Source organism: Lissotriton vulgaris, chromosome 7 (assembly GCF_964263255.1).
Source record: "Lissotriton vulgaris chromosome 7, aLisVul1.2, whole genome shotgun sequence".
Classification (NCBI taxonomy): Eukaryota; Metazoa; Chordata; class Amphibia; order Caudata; family Salamandridae; genus Lissotriton; species Lissotriton vulgaris.
In genome coordinates this window covers 307,140,633-307,164,580 of record NC_141695.1, presented here as the reverse complement: position 1 = coordinate 307,164,580, position 23,948 = coordinate 307,140,633, and the positions used below count along the sequence as shown (strand labels likewise).

Below are 23,948 nucleotides of genomic sequence, written 5' to 3'. Positions count from 1 at the left end.
GTGTTAGAGTCAATCAGGAAAATTCTCCTTCCTAAGCTCCAAACTAGTTCTCTTTATTGGAACAAACACTGTTCCTAATGCATATATTTAGTTTGTCATTGATGGTTAGTCCTAAACCAGTCCTAATTAATTTCCCACACTTGCCTCTCCTACCTTGGTAGCAGGATGATGTGTTTCTTGTAATGGGAAAGCACTTTTCTCTTATCATATAACATCCCAGCACCCTGGTTCAACAATAGAGAGCTCTTGCCTGTATGTCACTTCCACCTATGAGCTTCCTAGTTCCGTCTCCTAAACTACAAAGACAAAACACCATCTTTACAGAAGTTTCAAACCTTGTGCTGAGTTGGATTATTGAAGGTGTGGATTATTGAGCCTTCCAGTTAGGAGTGTATAGCCTACAAGAAAAGGGCTGGTTCAGTCAGATTTTCATATCTCAAAACTTCTATAAGCATACATCTTAACTAAAGTGTGACTTTACATTTCTCAGTGCCGAACTTACACATTAAATGTCTCATTTTTTTCATTTAGCAGGAGGTAGCGGTAGTAGTAGCAATAAATTACTTTATTTGTGCATCGTGTGCCATAAAAGATTTAAACACACGGTACAATAAAAAAAGCTTGTAAAAATAAACTTCATTCTCAGAAACATTTGCTAAAATTCCATCTATAAAAAAGAAATGGTCATCATTACAAATATATGGATGATCTAAGTATTAACATAGTTTATAATAAGGCAGTATTAAGTGACCTTAATTTAAGATCATAAAAGTTAGCATCTAGAAAGTACAAGGAAAAAGGTGCTAGTGTAAATATGGGGGCCCAAAAGTAAAACCAAGTGACTCTCAAAGGAAGGTATGCAGGAAATAAAATTAAATGGCTTTGGGCCTAGGTTTTTGAAGCCTTCCTCCTTGCATTCCACATCTTACCCAGGAATTTTGCAACAGCACAGACATATAGAAGGCTCAAGTCAGATCTAAATATTAGTAGGGCAACCTCATGATGGCCAGTACCCAGCTGCCTGCAAACCTGCTTAATCCGAGTAGATCGAAAGCGGGAATAAGCCCCACAGGCCAATAGAACATATTCCATAGTTTTGTTAGTAGTTCTACAACCAGGGCATGACAAAGATGTTGGTGATGATGTGGACCTTATAGCTCTGCATGTTTTGAGAGACAATAAGAACGCCCTAAATTGGATGTAGCGCACCAACAAGGGGGTTTGCCCTAATAATCCTCCTTCATCTGGGCAAAAGAAGGCCAAGAAAGGACAAAAATAATGCGGCGGAATGGATACAACAACAATTTGTAAAGATGATTGAGACCTGAATTAATCCATCAGTGAGAAATTATTCTCTTGCAGACCAATTGTCTTTTTTTATAAACACACACACTACGTTGTAAGTCCAATGTATATCGTTATACATCCAGTTTTTATATATATATGTATATCTTTATCAAACAAACAACAAACTTTTACATATACGGGCGTTACAACTTCATATAGTCAGAGATTTTGTTAGCCGAATGGTCCACTTAGAGACTGCCCAAGAGTTTTCCGTCAACTATATACGTGGAGTTAACTACCATTGCGATCTGCTTGGCCGAGTTTTGAGGTTTTCGCTTCAACTTAGAAGCAGTCCTACGGGCGAGGTTTCCTTTACATTTATATATAAAAATTGGATGTATAACGATATGCATCAGACTTACAACCTAGTGTGAGTGTGTTTATAAATAAAGACAATTGGTCTGCAAGAGAATAATTTCTCACTGATGGATTAATTCAGGTCTCCATCATCTTTACAAATTGTTGTTGTGTCCATTCCACTGCATTATTGTTGTTCTTTCTTGGTCTAAATTTACTTAGACACCGCCCCTGCGCGCTGATGTCAGCTTTTGTCGAATTTAGGGTATTTTTTCCACTTTGTGTGCAGGTTTCAAGCTGTGCAGTCCTTGCCACTGCATGACGTCGGTTAACGGTCCCCACCTCATCTGTCTCTGGTGTCTGGAGCTCGACCAAGATTCAAAGTCATGCTTGGACTGCCAGGCCATGCCTCCGAAGGCCTTGAGGGAACAAGCAATGAAGCTCCTGATTCGTCTTCGGACGCTCCTTCACCGGAGGCAGGCTGTATACTGGTGTTGTCCTCTCCGGAGACTGGTCGCCATGTGGTGTCTTTTTCACTGGCGTCGCCGAATGGCGGCTCCCCGCCCTTTCTGAGGCAGAGGTGTTTGCCGGAGGAGCAGTATGCCCCTCATTCTTCGGTTCCTTCTGACTTCCAGGTGTGGCCCTTGCCCGTCCCGCTTGGTTTTGGGGATGGCTGCCTTCGTTTGCAGCCGTCACCCATGGAGGAGCTGCTTTCTCCACCACGGGGACCTACGGAGGCGGGTGCGGCCTTTGCTCACGCGCTGTCCACGGCCGTGGGCATTCTGCGCATGGGTGACCCGGTTGCTCACTTTCTGGCTGACCATCTCTTGGAGGTTCGCCACCAGGGCTCTCGTGGGAGGGAGATCTTACTTCCCTTCGAGGCTTCACTCCTTTCTTCCCTGACGAGGGCTTGGAGGCGTCCCACCTCAGGGGATCGGGTGACTCAGCAATTTCTGCACCGGCATCTTCCGGCGCCGTGTGACCCCGCGTGCCTTTCCCTCCACCCCTCTGCTGCCAGTCCGCTTTTGCGGACCGCCTTTCCCTCCCTGCCGCCACTGTTGACTCCGCCGTCCCGAGAGGCCCGCTGACTGGACTCTTGGGGGTGCAACATGTTCGCCTTGACCAGCCCTGCCCTGCCCTGCGAGCCCTTAACACCTTGTGTGTGTTGGCTAGGGCCTCCTCTTGTTTGTGGGACTCGCCTGAGTCTCTGGGATCCGCAGCTTTCAAGAAGACGGTCCAGGTGGACTTACGGCATCCTGCTGTGGATGGTCGGGAGCTAACGACGTTTATTCTCTGCTACGCTCTGGACATCTCGGAGGTGCTGGGCCAGGCCATGGCTTCCTCAGTCGCCCTCCGTCGCCATGCTTGGCTTCAGGACGGCGTGTTCCCTGAAAATATTCGGGAGCAGCTCATTGATCTTCCGTTTGACTTTAGCCTGTTATTCCATACACAGGCTGACTCTGCCATTCAAAGGTTCCTGGCAGGGCTCCGTCCTCCTCTGCCTTATCCTCCTCCTCCTCCTTCCCCTCCTCAGTGACTGCTGAGTTGAGCTAGTTCTGGGCCTTCTTAGGCCACTTGTTTGCACTATGGAGTGTGTTTTCTGGCCATTGAGTCCTCCTATGGGACTTTTGCATTGTTGGCTGCTGGAAGGCCCCTTGTGCCTATGTGTGTTTTTTCTGTAGTTGTTGCGCAGACTTGGCCCTGAGATTAGGCCTTCTGCTTGCTTGGGCTGCTTGTCAATGCTTCTGCGGGTGTGTTTTCCCCGTGACCCTTCTGTTTTTTCCTCTGCTGCGGAAGTTCTTCCGAAGAGGGTTCCCATGTATTGAGACTTAACGTACCCTATGTGGGGTAGTGATAGCTGTTATATAGCTTGCGCTCTGCTAGGGAGTTCTGGTTGCCGTCTGGTGCCGGTTCTCCATGGCGTTCCCGTACGTTGCTTTGCTTCTGAGGTCGTGCGCGTGGCCCCTCGTAGTGGTGTGGCCGGGCATTTTCTCCCCTTCCTGCCCCTGTCCTGAGGGCTGGGGTGATTCTGAGTGCTCCCTTGTCAGGCGTAGACTGCCCGGTCTTTCTGGAGCCCCTGGTTGTTCTTCTTGCAGCTTATGACTGTTGGCACTGTTCTGGCTGGCCTGTTGCCTTCCATCTAGAGGGGGCTCGCCTTCCTTTCCCTCATTTCCTTGGTCCTCTTGGCTTCTTCTTCTTCTTCTTCTTCCTCCTCACCCTGTCTTGACATTGGATGGAAGCTCTGTTGCCTTGTAAGGGAGTGAGGTGCTTCGGCCTCTCTAGCCTTGACCTTGGTTCTTCTACTGTGAGGGTACGGGCCTCTTCCGTCTTCTTCTTCTTCCTTTCCACCCTCTGGGGTCGGTGGTGTTCTCCTTGTAGGGGTTCCTCTTGCCTGGTGGGGATGAAGTTTTCACTTCTGGCCCGCAGATCTGGTCCCCTGTGAGACCTTCTGTTCTGTCCAGGCTGGTGGGGTCCTTTCGCAGACCCTCCTTCCCCGTGGGCATTGCTAGGGTATCTATTCTACGTGAAGGAATCTGCAGCTAGTAGTCTCTATCAGATGTACGAGTTACTTATCTCCGGTAACGATGTATCTGGTAGGGACGATTCTAGCCACAGATTCCTTCACGGGCCGCACTTCCTCCCCTTTCTGTGAGGACCCTTGGGTTGGTCTTCGGTACTCGCCTCCCAGTGGGGGGCTGTGTCTCCTGTGAATGCCTTCTTTACTCTTGACAGGTGGCTCTGTATGGTTGTGGTTTATTCCTCCTCTTGGTTCCTTGGAGGATGGAGTTACGGTGCTCCTGTGCCCCACTGCTCTGGCTACTCCAGGTTTGATGGGGGGGTTACCTTCAATCTCTGTCCTCCCTCCCTTCACTTCCTCTTGCTGCTGAGGGTCCTGGCCCTCTGCTAACCTCCGAATAGGGGTCATCTGGACAGGCCTTGCCCTTGTTCCTTGGGGGGTGGTTGCCCTCTATGCTGGGGTGGCTTGGAGGTTTGTGTTCCTGCCTGTCTTGGGAACTGGTTCCCCTTCCTTGTTTTCTGGATGGGGGTGGTGGACCTGTTACTTGTATCATGGCTTTGTACGCATGTTCCTTGTCTCAGGGGGAAGGCTGTCTATGTACTGGCAGGGTGGCTGCTCAGGGCTCTGCTCTGTTCTTTCTTCTGCCCCTACATAAGGACACTGCAGTGTTGCACTTTCCATATGGTGTCGTTTGTCTCCACTGTTCCCATACTCCCACAGTTTTTGTCTGGTGTCTCCACGTTGTGGTGCGGAAAAGCTCTCTGAAGAAAACTGACGAAGGCGCGCCGGGGTGGGTCTTAAGTGACCTCGCTGACGTCACGTACGTGGACAACGCCTGGGCGGAATCGCGTGGTGTCGCCCCACCTCCAGCACACAGGGATGCTGTGGCAAAAAGATTCTGGATCCAGTATCATGCCTGGGGATAATTCTACGTGAAGGAATCTGCGACTAGAATCGTCTCTACCAGATACATTGTTAAGGTAAGTAACTCGTACGTTAGTTCCGGCGATGCCAACCCCATCCACATCTCCAATGACACGGAGCCAGAACGACGTTGCTCAATGCCAATTCAAACACCGATTGAACCCAGAGGTTCTCTGTTGTCGCCTGAGCACTTTGAGGATGTGCTAGGCTGAGGAGAGAAATGGGAGGGATCTGTGGACACTCTGGAACACCAGGATGTCTCTGAGGGAAACTTGGACTAGTATGGGGGACTTGGGGTAGCCAGTGGACTGGACACCTCCCCAGATACCGGCATGCTGTCTCCGCCAAAAGTGACTACAAAAGAGGGGGCATCCTATGCTTTGGTGGTAAAGAGGGCAGCTGAAGTCCTTGGACTGGCACTTCGCTCGGTGCAGGTCAGGACTAATCTCCTGGCAGAGGGGCTTTAACCAACTTGCAAAACCCTTTTGCCCTTTAATGAAGCACTTACATACGTCCTTCTAGGCACGTGGTCCAAGTGTAGCACAGGGGCTCCTGTGAATAGGACAATTGCATGCCGCCATTGCCCAGTTCAGGGCGACCCAAAGTTCCTCAGCCAACACCCCACCCCAGAAAGTTTGGTGGTGCAGGCCTCTACGTCCCAGGGCGTGTCCCTTCCGCCCCTCCAGATAGGGAATCCAAGAGGTTGGATGCATTTAGGAAGAAATTGTTTTCTTCCTCCAGCTAGGCATTGTGGTCGGCGAATACCACATGCTTATTGGGCCGTTTCTCCAATTCCCTTTGGGAGATGGTTGCGCAAGTGTTGCCACAGGTCCAGGAGGAGGCCTGGGCTGTGCCCTCTCAAGCGGTCATGGATGGGAGAGATACAAAAAAATTCACCAAACGGTGTTGCAACAGAAGGGGTTTCCAGCCATTTCAGCCCTATCCCAGCCACCGTCCTGTACAGACTGCCCAAGCCATACGAGGATGTGGATGCAGTGCATTCCGATCCAGGAATGGAGGCCAGAAGTCATCAGCCACACTGCCCCCAGCTGCTGCAGCCCCCAAGCACTCCTAAGCTGATTCTGCAGGGCCACACTACTCCAGTTGGTGGGAGAATTTTCCATCATCTCCCCACTGGAGATCCTTAACATCGGACAAGTGGGTCTTGCCGATCGTCCAGGAGGGCTATTCTCTGCCTTTCCTATCTTCCTTTCATTCAGCCTAATCAGGAATGGGTGACGGGGGATCATTTAAAGTTGCTCCAAGAAGATCAACTCTCTTGGCTAAGGGAGTTAAAAAAAAAAAGGGTCCCGGTTTCAGAAGTAGGCAGTGGTTGCTATTCCCGCTACTTTCTGATTTAGAAGAAGAACAAAGGGTTATGGCCCATTATAGATCTTCAGACTCAATCTCTTCCTCAAGAAGGAGAAGTTCAAGATGCTTACTCTAGCTCAGGTCTTGTATGCCCTAGACCAAGAAGACTGGATGGTAGCATTGGACATGCAGAGTGCATATTTTCACATCCCCAACCTGTCGGGCCACAGGCATTACTTGCAGTTCAAGGTAGGCCGCAAGCACTTTTAGTTTACTGTGCTCCCCTTCAGACTTACTGGTGCCCCTCTGGTATTCAACCAGGTGATGGCGGTGGTGGCAGCTTAAGGGTGTCAGTCTTCCCCTACCTCGACAACTGCCTGTTGAAGGCGCCTTTGCCCAGGCAATCGTCTCCCACCTACAGACTGTGGTGAACCTCTTGCATTCCCTGGGGTGCTCTATAAACATGCCAAAGGCACACCTGACTCCTGCTCCCTTTTTTATTGGGGCAGTTCTGGACACTGTGCAGTTTCGGGCCTATCCTCCTAAGCAGTGAGTCCAGGATATTCAGGTTATGATTCCGATGTTTCGGCCTCTATCCTGGATTTCGGGGAGACTGACTCTGAGGCTTTTGGGCCTCATGGCTCTTGCATCCTGTTACTGAAGAATGCCAGGTGGCGTATCCGGGCTCTGCAGTGGGACCTGAAGTTCCAATGGCCACATCATCGGGTAAATCTCACCGACATGGTCCAGATCTTGGAAGGCACTGCGAGAGATCTGCAGTGGTGGTTGACGAACCGAGATTGGGTCCATGGCAGACCCCTCTCCCTTCCCCAACCAGATCTCACAGTTGTTACAGATGTGTCACTTCTGGGATGGGGTGGCTATCTGGGATAGGTGAAGATTAGGAGACACTGGTCCCTGGCGGAGTTGGGACTTCAATTGATTATGTTGGCATTGAAAGCATTTTCCCCTCTGTCAAGAGGAAGCTAGTGCAGGTTTTTATGTTCAAACCCAACCGCCATGTGGTACTGCAACAAGCGGGAGGGATGGGGTCGTGGACCCTTTGTCGAGAGGCCCTGCATCTCTGTACATGGCTGGAACAGCAGGGAATAATCCTGGTGGTTCAACACCTGGCAGGTTCCCTGAATGCTAGGACAGACAAACTCAGCTGTCGATACCTAGTGGATCACAAAAGGCATCGCCAGTCGGAAATGGCGCAAGGTCTCTTTCAGCAGTGAGAAGAATCTTGGTTAGATTTGTTCGCCTCTGAAAAGAACCCACAGTCAGTAGTACTTCACATTGAAATTTCCAAGGCGGCTATCGCTCGGTGACGCCTTTTGTCATGAGTAGAGCTCAGGCCTTCTGTACGCCTTTCCACCCATACTACTCATGCCCAGGGTTCTGCAGAAGATCAGGAGAGACTAGCCCCAAGTCATTCTTGTGGCTCCGGACTGGGTGAGGGAAGTCTGGTATCCAGTTCTTCTGAAAATGAGCATCTATCCTCCGATCAGGCTGCCTTTTCGGGAGGATCTTCTGTTGCAGCAGCAGGGGAGTGTTCTCCACCTGAACCTGTCAAATCTGCGCCTCCATGTGTGGAGATTGAGCGGCAACAGTTGATAGCTTTTGACCTTCCACCTGAAGTCTGTAATGTTATTCTGCCGGCCAGGCGGCCCTCCACTAAGACGGTATATACATGTTGTTGGCAGAAATTTGGAATATACTGTACATAAAGGTCTATTGACCCTCTTTCTGCTATCCTTTTGTTCATTTGAACCCTTGCCCCACATTGCTCTGCTTTGGGAGATCTCAAGGGTTACCTTTCTGCTCTGTCTACTTTTTTGCAGCTGCCAGACCAACCCTTTCTCTTCAAATCTCCCATTGTATATAGATTTCTGAAAGGGATGGCTCACATGTTTCCGCCCACACCTTTGTGATGCTGCAGCGGGACCTTAATTTGGTCCTCACCTATCTGATATGCACTCTCTTTGAGCCTTTACTCAATTTTTCGCCCCCTCACACCATGCACCTGGCCCCCGCTGTTTACCATCAAAACACCCTTTTTGGTAGCGATTACAACAGCCTGGATGGTGAGTGAGCTGCAGGCCATATCTTGTTCGCCTCATTATCTTATGTCCTTTCCGGACAGTCTGGTGCTTTGCACCAGGCATCATTTTAACCGAAAGTTGTGACCCCTTTCCATCTGGGTCAGTCCATCACGTTGTCCACCTTCTTTGCTCCCCAGCATTCCTCTTAGGAAGAGGAGCAGCTCCACTGACTAGACCCAAAAAGAGGGTTGTCATTCTACATTGACCGCACTAAAGAGTTCCGGGTGGACGAGCAACTCTTTGTGGGGTACGTGGGAGTAAAGAAGGGAAGGGCAGCGAGAAAAGGACCATTTCTTGCAGGCTCCTTCTCTGCACCAAGATCTGTTATGCCCTGCCAAAGAAGCAGCCCCCTGAGAGATTAAGGGCCCATTCCACCAGGGGAAAGCCTGCAACTCCGGCCTTGGTTTGGAGTGTCCCGGTTCAAGTTATCTGTTATGTTATGTTATGTTATGTTAGTATTATTTATACCGTGCACAGCTGCCCCAGCAAAGGGGCGTCCTGGCGCTTGAACAGATGCTAAAACACAACACACGGGGAAAAGGAAAAAGACGGCTAACCAAGTACAGAAAACAGAAAAGTTTTGATAGCACGCCTAAAGATTGTCAAATTGTCCAGGGCTCGAATGTGCACCGGGAGAGAATTCCATAGCCCAGCGGCAAGCACTCGGAAAGAGCGGCCACCCATCGGGCTAAGTTTAAAACGGGGGCAGACCGCAAGATGAAGAGCCTCCGATCTCAAGGACCTCGAAGGAACATACAGGGTGAGCAAGTTAGCGAGTGCAGGTGGTGAGGAGAACTTCATAATTTTAAAAGCCAGACAGAGCGCCTTAAACTTGATTCTTTGCCTAACCGGCAGCCAGTGAAGGGCAGAAATAGTGCTGGAGACCGAACAGTGCCTGGGAAGACCAACAATGGCCCGCGCCGCAGCATTCTGTACCCTTTGTAGCCTAGATGCCTCAGCCTGGTTTATCCCCAGCATCAGTGCGCTACCGTAGTCCAGCCGAGAAAGAACTGAGGCTTGGACCATGAGCTGCCGGGTGGGGGGATCAAAAAACTTGAGGATTGGCCTTAGTCCTCGCAGGATTCCATAGCAGGTGGCAGCAACCTTCTTCGTATGACCTATGAAGGCAAGTGCCGGATCCAGCCATACACCCAGATTCTTAACTTCGGAAGCGGGTACTGGAGTGACGCCCAATTCTGGGGGCCACCACTGATCTCCCCAGAGCTCCGCATGTTTCCCCAAAACCATAACTTCAGTTTTTTTGGCATTCAGTTGTAAACAATTGGTTTTTAGCCAATTTGCCACTGCCACAAGTCCCGCTCTGAATCTAGGGGCATCCACTTCAGGGTCTCCACTCAGTGTCACCGCCAGCTGCGTATCGTCTGCATATGAGGTCATCGTCAGACCCCACTGTTTGACGATCGCAGCTAGCGGTTTCACGTAGAGGTTGAATAAGGTCGGGCTCAACGAGGAGCCCTGTGGGACCCCCAGGTTCAACGGATGGAAGATGGACTGGCAGGGTGGTATGGCCACCTTAAAGAAACGGTTAGAGAGGAACGAGCGGAACCACTGAAGAGCCGTCCCTGCTACTCCAGCTTCCTCTAGACGCTAAATCAGAATACGGTGAGACACCGTATCGAATGCGGCGCTCAGATCTAATAAAAAGAGCGCCGCCGTCCGCCCGGAGTCAAGCACCAGACGCAAATGCTCGGTCATGTAGAGCAGAGCAGTCTCAGTGCTGTGACCCGGCCGGAAGCCATTCTGACTCGGGTCTAATATATGATTGTGGACAAGATGTTCAGTCAGAATGGAATTGACATGAGCCTCAGTGACTTTGGCCGTCCAGGGAAGAAGAGATATAGGGCGATAGTTCTCAGGCAAGAGCGGATCAGCATTTGTCTTCTTTAAAATTGGGGTAACTACCGCCTGCTTCCATGCGGGAGGAACCATTCTGGTAGACAACAACAGGTTGATCAAGGTACGTATCGGAGCCCAACACAGGGGGGAAAGCAGCTTAATTTGAGCTGGCTTCAGCGGGTCCAGAGGGGAGCCTGATTTAATCCTATGGCTCAGCTTGTCAAAAGCCTCCATAGATAGGTCAGGCAGAGAAGTCAAGATCTCATAGCCCGAGGGAATCGGGCCAGCTATCTCTGCATCAGGCAGAGACAGGTCAAATGCTCGGTAGATAGCCTGCACTTTCTCCAAAAATAAGGAGGCTAGACTCTCGCAATGAGAGTCAGAGCAGATTTCTGCCGAGGTGGCTCTTTTGTTCATAAGGTCTTTAAGGACCTTAAAAATGAATTTGGAAGGGTTGGTACTGGTTCGGAATTCCTGGGCATAAAATGCGGCCCGAGTTCTGCAGATTGCCCTATAATAGGTCTTCAATTTGGCAAAATAGACGGATTTCAGGGCGAGGTCATAAGACTTCCTCCATTCCCTCTCAGCTTTCTGTCTGTCTGTCATGCAGCAACATGAGCATCTTTGCACATGTTTGCAAAACACTACTGCCTAGATGCTCAAGTACGCAGGGACGAGCACTATGCTCTCTCAGTCCTCCAGGACTTCCTAGTATAGGATATTGGTCTGCAGCCCACCCCGGGATGGCACGGCTTGTGTATCTAATTCAACAGTAAGGAATCTGCCTAGAAGCTCTATCAGATGAACAAGTTACTTATCTTCGGTAACGCATTATCTGGTTGAGACTCCATCTAGCTGCAGATTCCTTACAGTTTCACCCATGCCTCCCCGCTTTGTGGACTAATATGTAGGGCTAGGGTTACACCCCTTTTCAGGGCCCTAGTTTTGCACACGACTATGTCAGTTACTTCGTGGCTCTGCGCTTCTGCCGTTGAAAAAAGTGCGGACGTCCGTGTGACTGGGGGGCGCCTATATAGGCATGCAACGTCATAACCGACGCAGTTGCCGACGTCACGCAGAGCCGAATGCAGCCATACTACGCCGCACGCAAGGGGTATTGCTGAGCAAAAGTTTCCGGATGTAGCCTGGCGCCTGGGGAATTCAAAGGTAAGGAATCTGCAGCTAGATAGAATCTCTACCATATAATATGTTACTGAAGGTAAGTAACTTGTGTGTTACTTCATCTGAGCAATTTTTCTTATGTGTGGGCACTGATCTGTCGGTGGCCTCCTGTAATGTCTTGCTCTTGTAACTCCTAATTCGGTGTGAGTCATGGAGCAGGGCATAACAGAAGTCAGTGTGGAGGAATCTTGTCTCTGACTCAAGGCCTCACTGCCTGTTTTCCGGTACACCTTTGCTCACTGTCTCGATTAACTTCCATTTGCTTGGGACACCCCCACTTTTGGCACCTTTCCTACCTGTGTACCTCCAAGCTCTAAAACCTACTTTCTGACTACCTTAGGCCACTATAAACTTTACACTCTTCTTCCTGGAGTGATTATGTAATGATGGCATAGTAGGTACTGCCCTACTCTCTGTCACACTTCTTTCTTTTGACAGTGGTTTTGCCACGACTTCTGCACACATTTCCGATTGAACATACCTCACTTTATACCCTTTGTATGTTTACATCAGAGTCTGTCTGTTTTTTGTTATCCATGTGGCAGTCAAACACAGCATCTGCTGCACTGTGTTGATGATTAGATGGCCTTCGTTGAACTAATCTAGTGCCTGCCCTATCTACTGCCTGTTCCAAACGTTTCTCCCTGGCTCTCAGCTGTTCATCATCAGTTTCCCTCTGTAGCACTTTAAGTCAATTCTCGTGTTATTAGGCAAAGTGCTTCTCCTTTTCTCTTCACATACCTAATTCCCTTTCCCACCCATCTCTCCATGGGAGGTTGAATGGAGGGATATGTTACAACATCTCTTCTCTATATTTCTGTGGTCAGCTTCTGGCCCAAGCTGCAAACCCTACCCCTTATAGTTTCATTTTTATTTTCGTCTGTGGAGTAATGGGTTTTTCTCACCTGAAGAGCAACCAGGTCTCTTCCAGTATAGAAGAGTGTGCCTGTTGTGCACCCATTTTGTTTCCATCCATAAATGCTTTCGCCCAATAGGGAGATCACTAAAGTCTTCACTCAACCAATGTACCCATAGATTTCCTTAGCAGCAGATCGACAGATAGAAATGGCTCATCTTCTTTCTGGTGGACTCTCATAGAATATGGGAGGTGATTCTGGGTCTCATCATCATTTATCCCTGGTGCTTGTAAACTGCTGTGTTATCTTGCATTCCTTTATTTGTGTGTTACACATGTAGATATATATATATATTAACTATTAAATCAATGTTAAATTAATATGTTTTCCTTTTGTATGTATTTTGCGTAAGTTGTCTGAAGCTCACATGTGATTAGACACTTGAAATTTCAGTACTTCAATAGAAGTTAGACACCAGGGCTGGTGTAAAACTCCACATGCTGTCACTGAAAAGGCTTCCTGATTCAGTGTGTAAACAACTCACTTTGATTAGTTTCCAGAGAGTTATGAACTGAGTATCGATCACTGAACTCGGAAGCATGGCTGTCTTAGTGAAGTGGGAGGGTGCGAGTCAAAATTATTGCAGAATTAAATTAACTGTTTTCTTGTGTTGGAAGATAAACTGGACGAAATCTTGGCTGCTGCCCAGCAAACCATCAGTGTGAATGAAAGTACCAGTCCCAGTGGGCTTTCTTCTCTGGGAAAATCCCGTTCCACCACCGGGAAAGGCTTCTTTACCCCAGAGGTAGGAAAAGTTAACATAACATCTCTCTTGTGTGTTTGTCCTCTTGTACTGTAAAAGGCTCTGATGTGGTTCCTCTTGGGGGCCCGGTCTTCATATTTCAATTTAGTGTCTGTACTCCAACTGTAATCCTTTTGTTATTTTTAGAAACATAAGTATAAACTCGCTGGTCCACCATTAAACATGTTTTCCAAATGTGTTAGTGCAGTTATTTCAGTTGACCTGTCAAACACTGCAGAACTATCTATTCTAGTGCAGACTTTTACTTTGATATTTTAGCCGGGTATTCTAACACAATGCCTAATTGCACCCTATAACGTGTGACAATACATCAAACTAGTAATCATTATAATAACATTGTGATAGTCTGTAGAATTGAACTGTGCTGTTTTGGAGAATGTATATAATGTTTGTCAGGCATTCCTAGGATTTGTCCTCTTCGGCAAGGAACTTATTTCCCCTAGCCCACCGAGTGTCGAAAATGCCCCAGAGTGTCCTCTCTCCCACCGGGTCTCTACAACAACTGAATTAGGCCTAATATTTACTGCTTAGCCCTTGAGTTGGTGAGAAGTTAAAGCTAACATGCTGGCTGCTGCTTGTCAGATGTTTTCTGAGGAGGCGAAAACATGCCAAATATGGCAGCAGCCATGTCGGATCCTGCAAGAATAGCGGACGTCGTGCAAGATCATCTGGAACCAGGGTTGAGTACCACTTTAAATAGACCAGTGCCCATTGACTCACCACAAGTCAAGGCGTTAACTGTCGCGAGCCAAGCAGCAACCTGCTAGAGTTGTTGCACGCACCTTACTTTCTAGTGCCTTCATGGTAATGGGGGTAACGACGATTCCGGTCTCGACGCCGCAGGGCTCCTCGGGATCCAGGCCTGGATCCGTGACGACGCCGGTCGACCATACGACCCCTCCGCTGGCACCGTCACCAAGGGTGTCGCCCCTGACGCCGACCCAGGACGACGACGTCCCCGGTCCCAGCCCCGGTCCAGATCCGGCGTCGGACCGGCGCCGTCTTCGCCGCCGATCGGTGAGCCCTTCACCAACGACCCGGCTCCATCATTTATTCCTGAATATGAGGAGATGGATGACGAGGGGGCCTGGGGGGGGTCTGAGGACCCTCTGGCACTGCAGTGCCAGTTAAGCCAGGACTGGGCAGACGAGCTGGGGGAGGCCAGTGGTCTGGACACTTTGCCCAACACTGGATTTGTCTCCCCTCCTACCGTGGCCACGGAGGAGGGGGCTGCTTACAGCGTGGTGTTGACTAGGGCAGCCAAGGCCTTGGCTCTTGAGCTCCTGGTCGCAGCCATTAGGACTAACCTCCTCACTGAGATGCTCAAACCGCAGGCAAGCTCCTCGGAGCCTCTCCTGCCGTTTAACGAAGCCCTCACTGACGTTCTGGTGGGCACCTGGTCCAAGCCCTGTAGATCGGAATGCGGCCCGACGCCGCCACCCGGCTCCGGGCGACCACAGCTTCCTGTCCGTTCACCCCACCCCCGAGAGCCTGGTGATCCAGGCCTCTACCTCCCAGACCGCATTCCCGACCGCTCCTCCGGATCGGGAGTCCAAAATGTACGATCAGTTTGGGAAGAAACTGTTCTCCTCGCTGAGTTTGGGGTTGCGGTCAGTCAACACCGCCTGCCTTTTGGACGGTTACACCCACTCTCTGTGGGATACAGTTGCGGAAGTGCCGCCGCTGTGCCCGGTGGAGGTCCAGGCAAAGCTTACCCAAGCCCTAGCAGAGGGACTGGGTGCAGCACGCTATTCCATTCGTTGTGGACTAGATACCATGGACTCGCTGGGTAGGGCGATTGCAACGATGGTGGTTGTTTGCCGCCACGCCTGGCTGAGGTCCGTCAACTTTTTATGTCCAAGCCACCCTTATAGACATGCCCTTTGATGGCCGTCACCTCTTTGGCGACAAGGCGGACAGTGCGCTGGAGTGTTTCAAGGACTCCAGGGCTAGGGCCAAGTCCTTGAGCGTCAGCAAACGCCAGCAAACTTCCGCCTTACGTGGCCAAGGAAGGGGCACCCCCAAACGTCCAGCTAGCCAAAGCCTGCAGAACCAACCTCAATGCAGTTGCGGACGTGGTAACTGCTGTGGCAGTGCCGGGGGACACCGGAAAGGTCAGTCCACACCCGCCCCCGCAGCATCTTCCTCAAAATCCTCCTAGTCTGAGTTTTCAGGCCCATTCAATGGCAGTGGGGGGCAGGGTTTGCCATCACCTCCTCCACTGGCGCTCCATCACATCGGACAGGTGGATGCTGCTAATCGTCCGATGGGGCTACTCCTTCCCCTTAGAGGCGACCCCTCCAGCCATGCTACCGCAGTGCCACTGCATGTCGGGGGATTACTTGCGACTTCTGCAGGAGGAAGCTACGGCCCTCTTGGCCAAGGGGGCAGTCGAGCGCGTTCCTGGGCCAGAAGTAGGACGTGGTTGCTATCCCCACTACTTTCTGGTACCCAAGAAGGGAAAAGGAGGCCTACACCCTATCTTGTACCTATGGAGCGTCAACAGCTTCCTCCGGAAGGAGAAGTTCAAGATGCTGACTTTGGCTCAGGTCCCAGCTGCCCTGGACCCAGACTGGATGGTAACGTTGGACTTGCAGGACTCGTATTTCCACATCCCCGTCCTGCCAGCCCACCGGCGTTACCTGCGGTTCACGGTAGGCCACGAGCACTTTGTTTACCGTGCTCCCCTTCGGCCTTACCAGCGTCCTACGGGTGTTCACAAAAGTGATGGCGTTGGTCGCAGCTCATCTGCACAGATTAGGGGTTTCAGTCTTCCCCTATCTCGACTATTGGTTGTTGAAGGCGGGCTCGCCCCAGACAGTCGTCTCCCACCTCCAGACTACTACCGACCTCCTGCACTCGCTGGGGTTCTCCATCAACGTGCCGAAGTCACACCTGTGCACCTCTCAGAAGCTCCTTTTCATCGGAGCGGTTCTGGACTGACAGTTTCGGGTTTATCCCCCCGAACAGTGGGTTCGGGATATTCAGGCTCTGATTCTGGTCTTTCAGCCTTTATCCCGAGTTTTGGTCAGTTTGAAGCTGAGGCTCCTGGGGTTGATGGCTTCCTGCATCCTTCTGGTGCATCACTCCAGGTGGCGGATGCGGGCTCTGCAGTGGGACCTGAAGTTTCAGTGGGCACAGCATTAGGGCAACCTGTCCGACCACGTCGGATCTCGGAGGGCACTGCAAGACAGTTGCGGTGGTGGCTCATGAACCGCAATTGGGTCAGCGGCAGATCTCTCTCGCTACCCCAACCGGAGCACGTAGTGGTGACGGATGCGTCCCTCCTAGGATGAGGGGGCTACATGGGAGAGAGGGAGATCAGAGGCCTCTGGTCTCCGGCGGAGTCCCGGCTCCACATCAACCTTCTGGAGCTGCGGGCGATCCGGCTTGCACTGAAGGCATTCCTTCCCTCTGTCCTGGGAAGTGCAGTGCAGGTGTTCATGAACAACACCACCGCCATGAGGTACTGCACCAAACTGGGCGGGGTGGGGTCGTGGACCCTTTGTCAGGAGGCTCTGGGCATGGCTGGAACACCAGGGCGTCACCCTGGTGGTTCAACACCTGGCCGATTCCCTGAACGCCAGGGCGGACGAACTCAGCCACCGGTGCATGATGGATCACGAATGGCGTCTGAACTCAGACGTGCGCAAGGCCTCTTTCAGTAGTGGGGATAGCCTTTGTTACATCTATTCGCCACCGAAGAGAACGCACAATGTCATCAGTTCTGCACGTTGGAATTTCCAAGGCGGCACTCGCTCGGAGATGCTTTTTGTCACGAGTGGAGCTGCGGTCTGTTGTACGCCTTTCCGCCTATACCACTTCTGCCCAGAGTGCTGAAGTAGATCAGGTGCGACTGGGCCCAAGTCATCCTTGTGGCTCCGGGCTGGGCACGAAGATACTGGTATCCCGAGCTAGTCAGCATGTCAGTCGATCCCCCGATTCGTCTGCCTCTTCAAGAGGACCTTCTGTCGCAGCAGCAGGGGACGTTCCTCCACCCGAACCTGTCCAGCCTCCACCTCGTGGAGATTGAGCGGCTGCAGTTGAGGCCATTTGACTTGCCTCCTGAAGTCTGTGATGTGATTTTGGCAGCCAGGCGTCCCTCCACAAAATCGGTATACGCCTGCAGGTGGAACAAATTTGTGGCATGGTGCACAGCAATGGCTGTGGATCCACTCTGCCCCCCTTTCAGAGGTTCTCCTCTTCCTTCTTTCTCTTGCCTGGTAAGGCTCTGCTCTGGGCACTATTACGAGCTACCTCTCTGCCATTTCCGCCTTCTTGAGGCTTCCTTATCAGCCTTCTCTTTTCAAGTCCCCTGTTGTAAATAGATTCTTGAAAGGCATCACGCACATGTTTCCTCCTGTTCCGTTCGTGATGCCTCAGTGGGACTTGAACCTTGTTCTAACCTATTTGATGTGCGCTCCTTTCGAGCCACTTCACAATTGCCCTCTACGTCTTCTGACTCTTAAGACTGCATTCCTGGTTGCCATCACCTCTGCCAGGAGAGTGAGTGAGCTCCAGGCTCTGTCTTCTAAACCTCCTTTCCTTTCTGTCCATACGGACAAAGTTGTCATGAGAACTCATCCTTCTTTCCTGCCCAAGGTGGTTACGGCCTTTCACATCGGGCAGCCCATCACCTTGCTCACCTCCTTTCCACCTCCGTATCCTTTCAAGGAGGAAGAGAGGCTCCACCGTCTGGACCCAAAATGTGCGCTCTCATTCTATCTGGACCGCACACGCCAGTTCCGGGTGGACGACCAGCTCTTTGTTGCTTACGTGGGTGCTAAGAAGGGGCGGGCGGTGCACAAAAGGACCATCTCTCGGTGGGTCGTCTTGTGCATCAAGGTCTGTTATTCCTTGGCGAAAAAGGAGCCTCCTGTTGGGCTGAGGGCCCATTCCACTCGGGCCACGGCGGCTACTACTGCCATGGGTCGGGGAATCCCCTTGCAGGACATGTGTCAGGCAGCTACGTGGACCTCGCTGCACACGTTTACTAAACACTACTGCCTGGACAGCCAAGTCCGGAGAGATGGCTTTTTCGGCTGTTCTGTTCTCTAGGACTGTCTGGTGTGATCTTGGTTTGCAGACCCACCACCGGGGTTGGTATTGCTGGGGTATCTATTCTAAGGTAAGGAATCTAACACTAACCTGTTTCTTTCAGATAAACAAGTTACTTACCTTCGATAACGATAATGATATAAGAAACAGTAGTTAGTGTTAGATTCCTTACCGCCCCACCTATCCTCCCCGTTCTGCGAACCGATATCTAGGGTTAAGGACATCCCTTTCAGGGCCCTAGTTTCATGGCACCAGTGTCGGTCTCTGGCATGGCTCTGCATTCCTGGCACGGAAAGCTATGTATAAGAACTGACGTCAGCGCGTAAGGGCGGCATCTAAGTACTCCGACGACGTCATCCCTGCGATCACGATGCCGACGACGGACGGGGAGCCGCAGAAGACGCCTACCGAAGCGCAGGGGTACTGCTACTCAAAACTTTCCGGATCCAGTCCGACGCCTGGGGATATTCTAAGGTAAGGAATCTAACACTAACTACTGTTTCTTACAGATATATTGTTACCATAAGTAAGTAACTTGTGCCTTAAGACAATTATATTGTTTTGCATCGACCAGCAAACATATTAAGGAATCTGGTGGTGATAGGTCCACCTTGTTTCAAGAGTGACTCATGGAACTTGTTAAAAAAAGTTTAAAAACAATGGTGAGCCACGAACGATTTTGACTCCGAACAATAAATACTTATGAAGTGAGAATTTGAGATGTGTTCCAGTCACGGTATAGAGAATTCTTAGCTGTCATTAACATGAGATGTTGCAGAAAGGGGAGCATAGATGTGGGTACAGATACACATATCTCTGTTAGCAGAGATCTGTGCAATAAAAATACATGGATGACAATAGGTAGGATTTGGAAAGATCTTCCACCAGTGAAATACTTTTTTGAAGAAGGGGTGGTCTGGAGTCATTTGAACCCACAAAGTAGCAATTTAGTATGCCAGCTGGTACAGATATATTTATGTGAGGGAACAGTGTTCCAGTTCTGCAAATTGTTCGATTTGCAGTTTACATAGACATAAGTGGTGATATGTCGAGGCAAAGACAACCATTTCAAAAATTGGAGTTCTTGTGAGATGTGTATCTGGATATGTAGATTAATTACTTCACTAGTTGTTGCTTGTAGTCTGCTAAGCACGTAGAGCAAGGCTTTGAGGTACAGTGCATTAGCACTAAGGAAATTGAAGCCCTAATTCTTTGAGGGAAATCCAGGTAAGCAAATGTTTGACGTGGAGATCACATAGTGTTGGATATTCATATGGTAACTTAGTTTACTTGTGCTACAATGAAGAGTTTACATAACCACTCCCAGTTTTGTTACTTTGACCTTGAGGCCAGTTGTTTCTTATTTCCTGTAGCCTGTTGATTGAAGCTTTATATTTGATCATGTTCCCACATGGGAGGGTATCAGGGTTCAAGTGTATCTTGAGCTGGTTTGATTACCATCTTGGAAACAATCACTGGGAGGCATTGACCGAGTACTGTTGGGTCTTCAAGCTTTATAATGTAGAGCTTGACCATGCCACCAGTTTAAATGTGTTAGTTAAAGTTAAAGGATGAGAGCTGAGGTGCACGTTGAAGAGGTTGGTGTGATGGTGAATCCTTGAGGGATATGAAAACAGTGTCAACATGAAGTAAGAATGATGAGAGATCTGCCAGTGGGGAAGGAGACTATCCGATTCAGAGCAATATTTTGATTTCCTACTTTGTCAAGTTCCTCTGGCAGTGTCTTGCAATGACCAGTTTGTAAAGCAGAGGAGATGTCTGCGACTACTTTTGAGTCAACAGTAGTCTTGATTTCATCTCGTGCCAACTAGCCCAGATTTTGTGGCGCAACAAAGACGGAATCCAGTTTGGTATTATGTAAGGAAATTCATACCTTTTATGAATATTTGTATTTAGTTGGAGGCAGATCTTCCAATGAATTTGCCTAAGAAAGAATCAGTGGATATTGGTTGAAAATTAATAGCGGGATCATTCGAGTTGCTGCCTCTTCTTTTTTACAATAGGTTTGATATTGTAGTCTTGAGTTAGTTCTGCAGCAATCTCAGTGTCAAAGGATTGATGATGATAGCAATGATTCTGTACATTGGAGGTGATAATTAAAAAGCTCAGAAAAATTATTTAGTAGGCAGGTGATTTTTATAATCTGAAAACTATTTCATTGTCAGCTAGTGAAGCTGATGCAGGACCTGAGCAATAGCAGAATGTTTGCACATGTGCAAGCTCCCAAAATCTGTTTTTTGAACATACTTAATTTTAGCAGAAAGCACATCAATAAGAGGCAACCTTGTCTGTCTTTATTCATGAAGAAAGCTGGTTACAAACAAGCAATGGCAAATGCAATAGGTTTTGCCTTTGGGACCTACTGGCTTTGCCAATGTTTTTGGGCGATTGTGAACAGCATAGATAAAAAAACAGTGCTTTTTGCCAGCGGTGTTAAGTATTGTCAAAGCTAAAGGTGCTATGACCTGCTGCTGTGGGCATTCACATCATTCTATAGGCGAGTGCATGCATTATCACGCATGCTTATGCCTACAGAATGATATTGGGATCATTTTCTTTTATTTTTTATTGAGTGATCTAAGATGATGATCACTACGTCAATAAAAGAAAATCGTGAATGTGCAAAAGCTCTTTTGTGAAGATCCTGTAGCAATTTCCTTCCTGTACCTCTAAATACAAATAACAAATATATATTAAAAAAAATAACTGCAGGAGTAAGGAGGAACAAAGTAGCGGATGGCAGAGTGGGTTGGGAAAAGAAATGGAGAGTTAGCGGGGACAAAGAGGATAGGAGAAACACAGAGGGCTGTATAGAAGCACATGAGGGACAGGCACTTGATGGAGACAGCAACATGATGCATGGGAGAATAAGGGGGGAAGTATACTGGAGAGACAGAAAGCAGCCACGAGAGAGAACGCAAACAGAGCAGATGGGGCAGGTCTTTTTGGACAAGGAAGAGAAACATAAGCGAGTAAAGCTCGAAAATGCATGGACCCTGTTGGAGTGTTTAACCATAGAGAACAGGCATTGGCAATACCAATAGGTCTTGCCGTGTAGTGGAGTTTAGTGGCATGGGTAGGAGTGAAGAGGAGTGTTATGAAGTAGGTTAAAGTGTTGTGAAGTGTTGTGGAGGGAGTATAGTGTTTTAGAGTAGTGTTTTGTTTTATAGTGTTGTGTAGTGGTGTAGAGTATATTATCGTGAAATCGGCTTTGCATTGGGAGCTAATGTTAAGGGAGCCAATATTGCAAGAATCACAGTGAAACCATGTGAGCTGTAGCACCACACAGAGGGAGAGAGACAGTCCCTGAGACTGAAAAGAGAGCTGTGACTGACCACCAAGGAAGGAAGAGAGAGTGGGCTGATAGCTGTAGACAGAGGTAGTCTCTAAAGAGAGACAGCATGGCAGCTGTCAGTACTGGGAACAAAAACACCTGAAACCCCAGAATGCAGGGAGATACAGTCCCTGTGATAGAACGGAAAGCTGTGACTGGCCGCCAAGGGAGGAAGAGAGAATGGGCTGCTGGCTGTATACTGAGGCAGTCTCTGTGACAAGAGAGAAGATGACAGCCATCAATACGGGGACAAGACCAGTTCAAGCCCCACACAGAGGAAGAGACAGTTCCTAAGATGGAAAAGTGTGCTGTGACTACTGATAAAGGGGAGAACGACTGGGCTGCAGGGAAGATGTTCGTAGAGAGAGGGGTACCTGCTGAGAGGGAGTATGGCTGCTTTCTCCTAACCGGAGCCGAAAAGAAGTGGGTCCATGCGGTGAGAGACATGAGAAAAATAACTAAGTAAGAGAGAGTATCTAACACAGCAACCCCGTGATCAGTGAGTAGTATTTTTTGTTAATTAAGAATCTATACTGTCTGAAAAGCCCAGGTTGTAGGAATAGAGAGCCTCAGTGGATAGAATGGAGTAACAGCTGTCACTAAAGAGGATACGACAGACCACAGGCTATAGGGATAGACAGCTCTGTGAGGAGACTGGAAACGAAAGATATAGAATTCCCAGTTACCTACTGCACGGCATTTGAAATGTTGTAGTTCTGTGGCTGCACGATTTTCACATAACTATGCTTGGTGCCTGCATGGCTCCTCATATTTCATCATGCAGTGTTTTCCCTACCTTCGAGGACCTTCCCTTTATTAAGGGTGTTTCCTTCTTTGGCCTGAACAGTGCAACCCAATGCTCAAAATGAACTGTGTTTCGCTGTGGCACCTCTAACACAAGAAACTACTCCAGGTACCTTGGAGACTGCCTAATTCCACCTGAGCTGTGGGATACTTCAATTTAGCAGGTTCATACATCTACTTCTGCCTACCGCCATTTCAGCAGAAGAGGATGATGATTGCCCAACACCAGCTTTTTACCAAATTCAATACTGCTTTTTTGAAAATGTCATGCACCACCTAAAGAAGAACCTGAATGAATTCTACATTCATTGAGGGACCAGATGCTTTGAGGGACCAGCAAGTTAATCAGGTAGGGCGATCTGAGTGGAATATTGACTAAAGGAGAATCAATTTGAAGAATACTTTAATGTTAAATAAATATTTGGGTTTCAATAATGATTCAAAGAGTCTTTGTTTAAACAAACGAGGAAAACATTGGAATAATTGATTAATTTACTCTGCTGTGCACAACGAGGCAGTGAGCAAACATGCACTACATATATTATTAATATCCCCTTGTCAAGCGGACACTTTGTTTTTCATCCTTTGCTTCAGTCTTGGTCCTCCTGGATCCTGAAAGAATATCCTGTTGCCGTCTCAGGCTCTTGAAGGAAAAAATTTAATTGTAGGAGTTGGCAATAAATTGTAGTCAAGAACAGTTGGTGTAAGCTTCACTCTGCCCCGAGGTTTTGGATATCTGCCTTGACCTCAGTCCTACTAAACAGGGCTCAGCCATGCATACTCATTGTAAATTACATTTAATTTTACCCAGTGCAGTGCCTTGTATTGTGGGACTGGCATTACATTGAATTGCAACATATTCATAACAAAAGGATGCGATTAGATGTTTAATATTAAGAACTAGTGTAAGGAAATTGAGGTATTGGTTGAGGGGGGTACTTCTCCCAGACAGAGATTTTTTGGGCCCAGATGGAGGAGCAGGGTGTGGAAAGGCTCGCCTCTGTCCCCTATTTAGCCTCAGGGTACAGACTCTGGGCTGGAGAACCAGTCTCAGGATGCCCCCCTTAGACTAGTGGGAGGGAGAGTGGAAGTAGGGTGCCTAACACCTTGGAGAGTTGCCCCCACTCTGAGAAGCCTCAGAGGTCAGAGAACCCTCAGGACCAGTTAGGGAACTCCTTGGCAGCTCCAAGACTGAATATAGGGCATACTCAAGGCTGCCACTTGGAGCCTCCACCTGGCAGTGGATGGCCTGGGGCCTGGCTCTTAACAATGACAGATGCCAGTGGCCTCTGTTGGTTGCTGTCCTTTTGTGCAGAGTTTTCCTGGGTTTGGGGGATACAGAAGTCTTATCCAAGGGGTGGAATGGGCCATATCACGGTTTTGGCCCTGGTGACTGAGATGCATATGCGAGCAATTTAAGGTTTAGTGCTTCACAGATGAGGTCCACAGGTAAAGAGAAGAGTTCCCCATAAGTACAGTGCCTCATAAGAGTAGTGGCAGAGGGATCCAA

General features: G+C 49.1%; 1 protein-coding gene across 1 annotated transcript in view; it reads left to right on the top strand.

Annotated features, from left to right (window-relative positions):
- SHANK1 (SH3 and multiple ankyrin repeat domains 1) overlaps positions 1-23,948 on the top strand; it is a 1,619,594-nt gene that overhangs the window by 1,473,863 nt on the left and 121,783 nt on the right. The window contains exon 19 of the mRNA XM_086930109.1: positions 13,076-13,203. Within this exon, the coding sequence (XP_086786235.1) occupies positions 13,076-13,203 (128 nt within the window). The remainder of the gene's footprint in view (positions 1-13,075; positions 13,204-23,948) is intronic.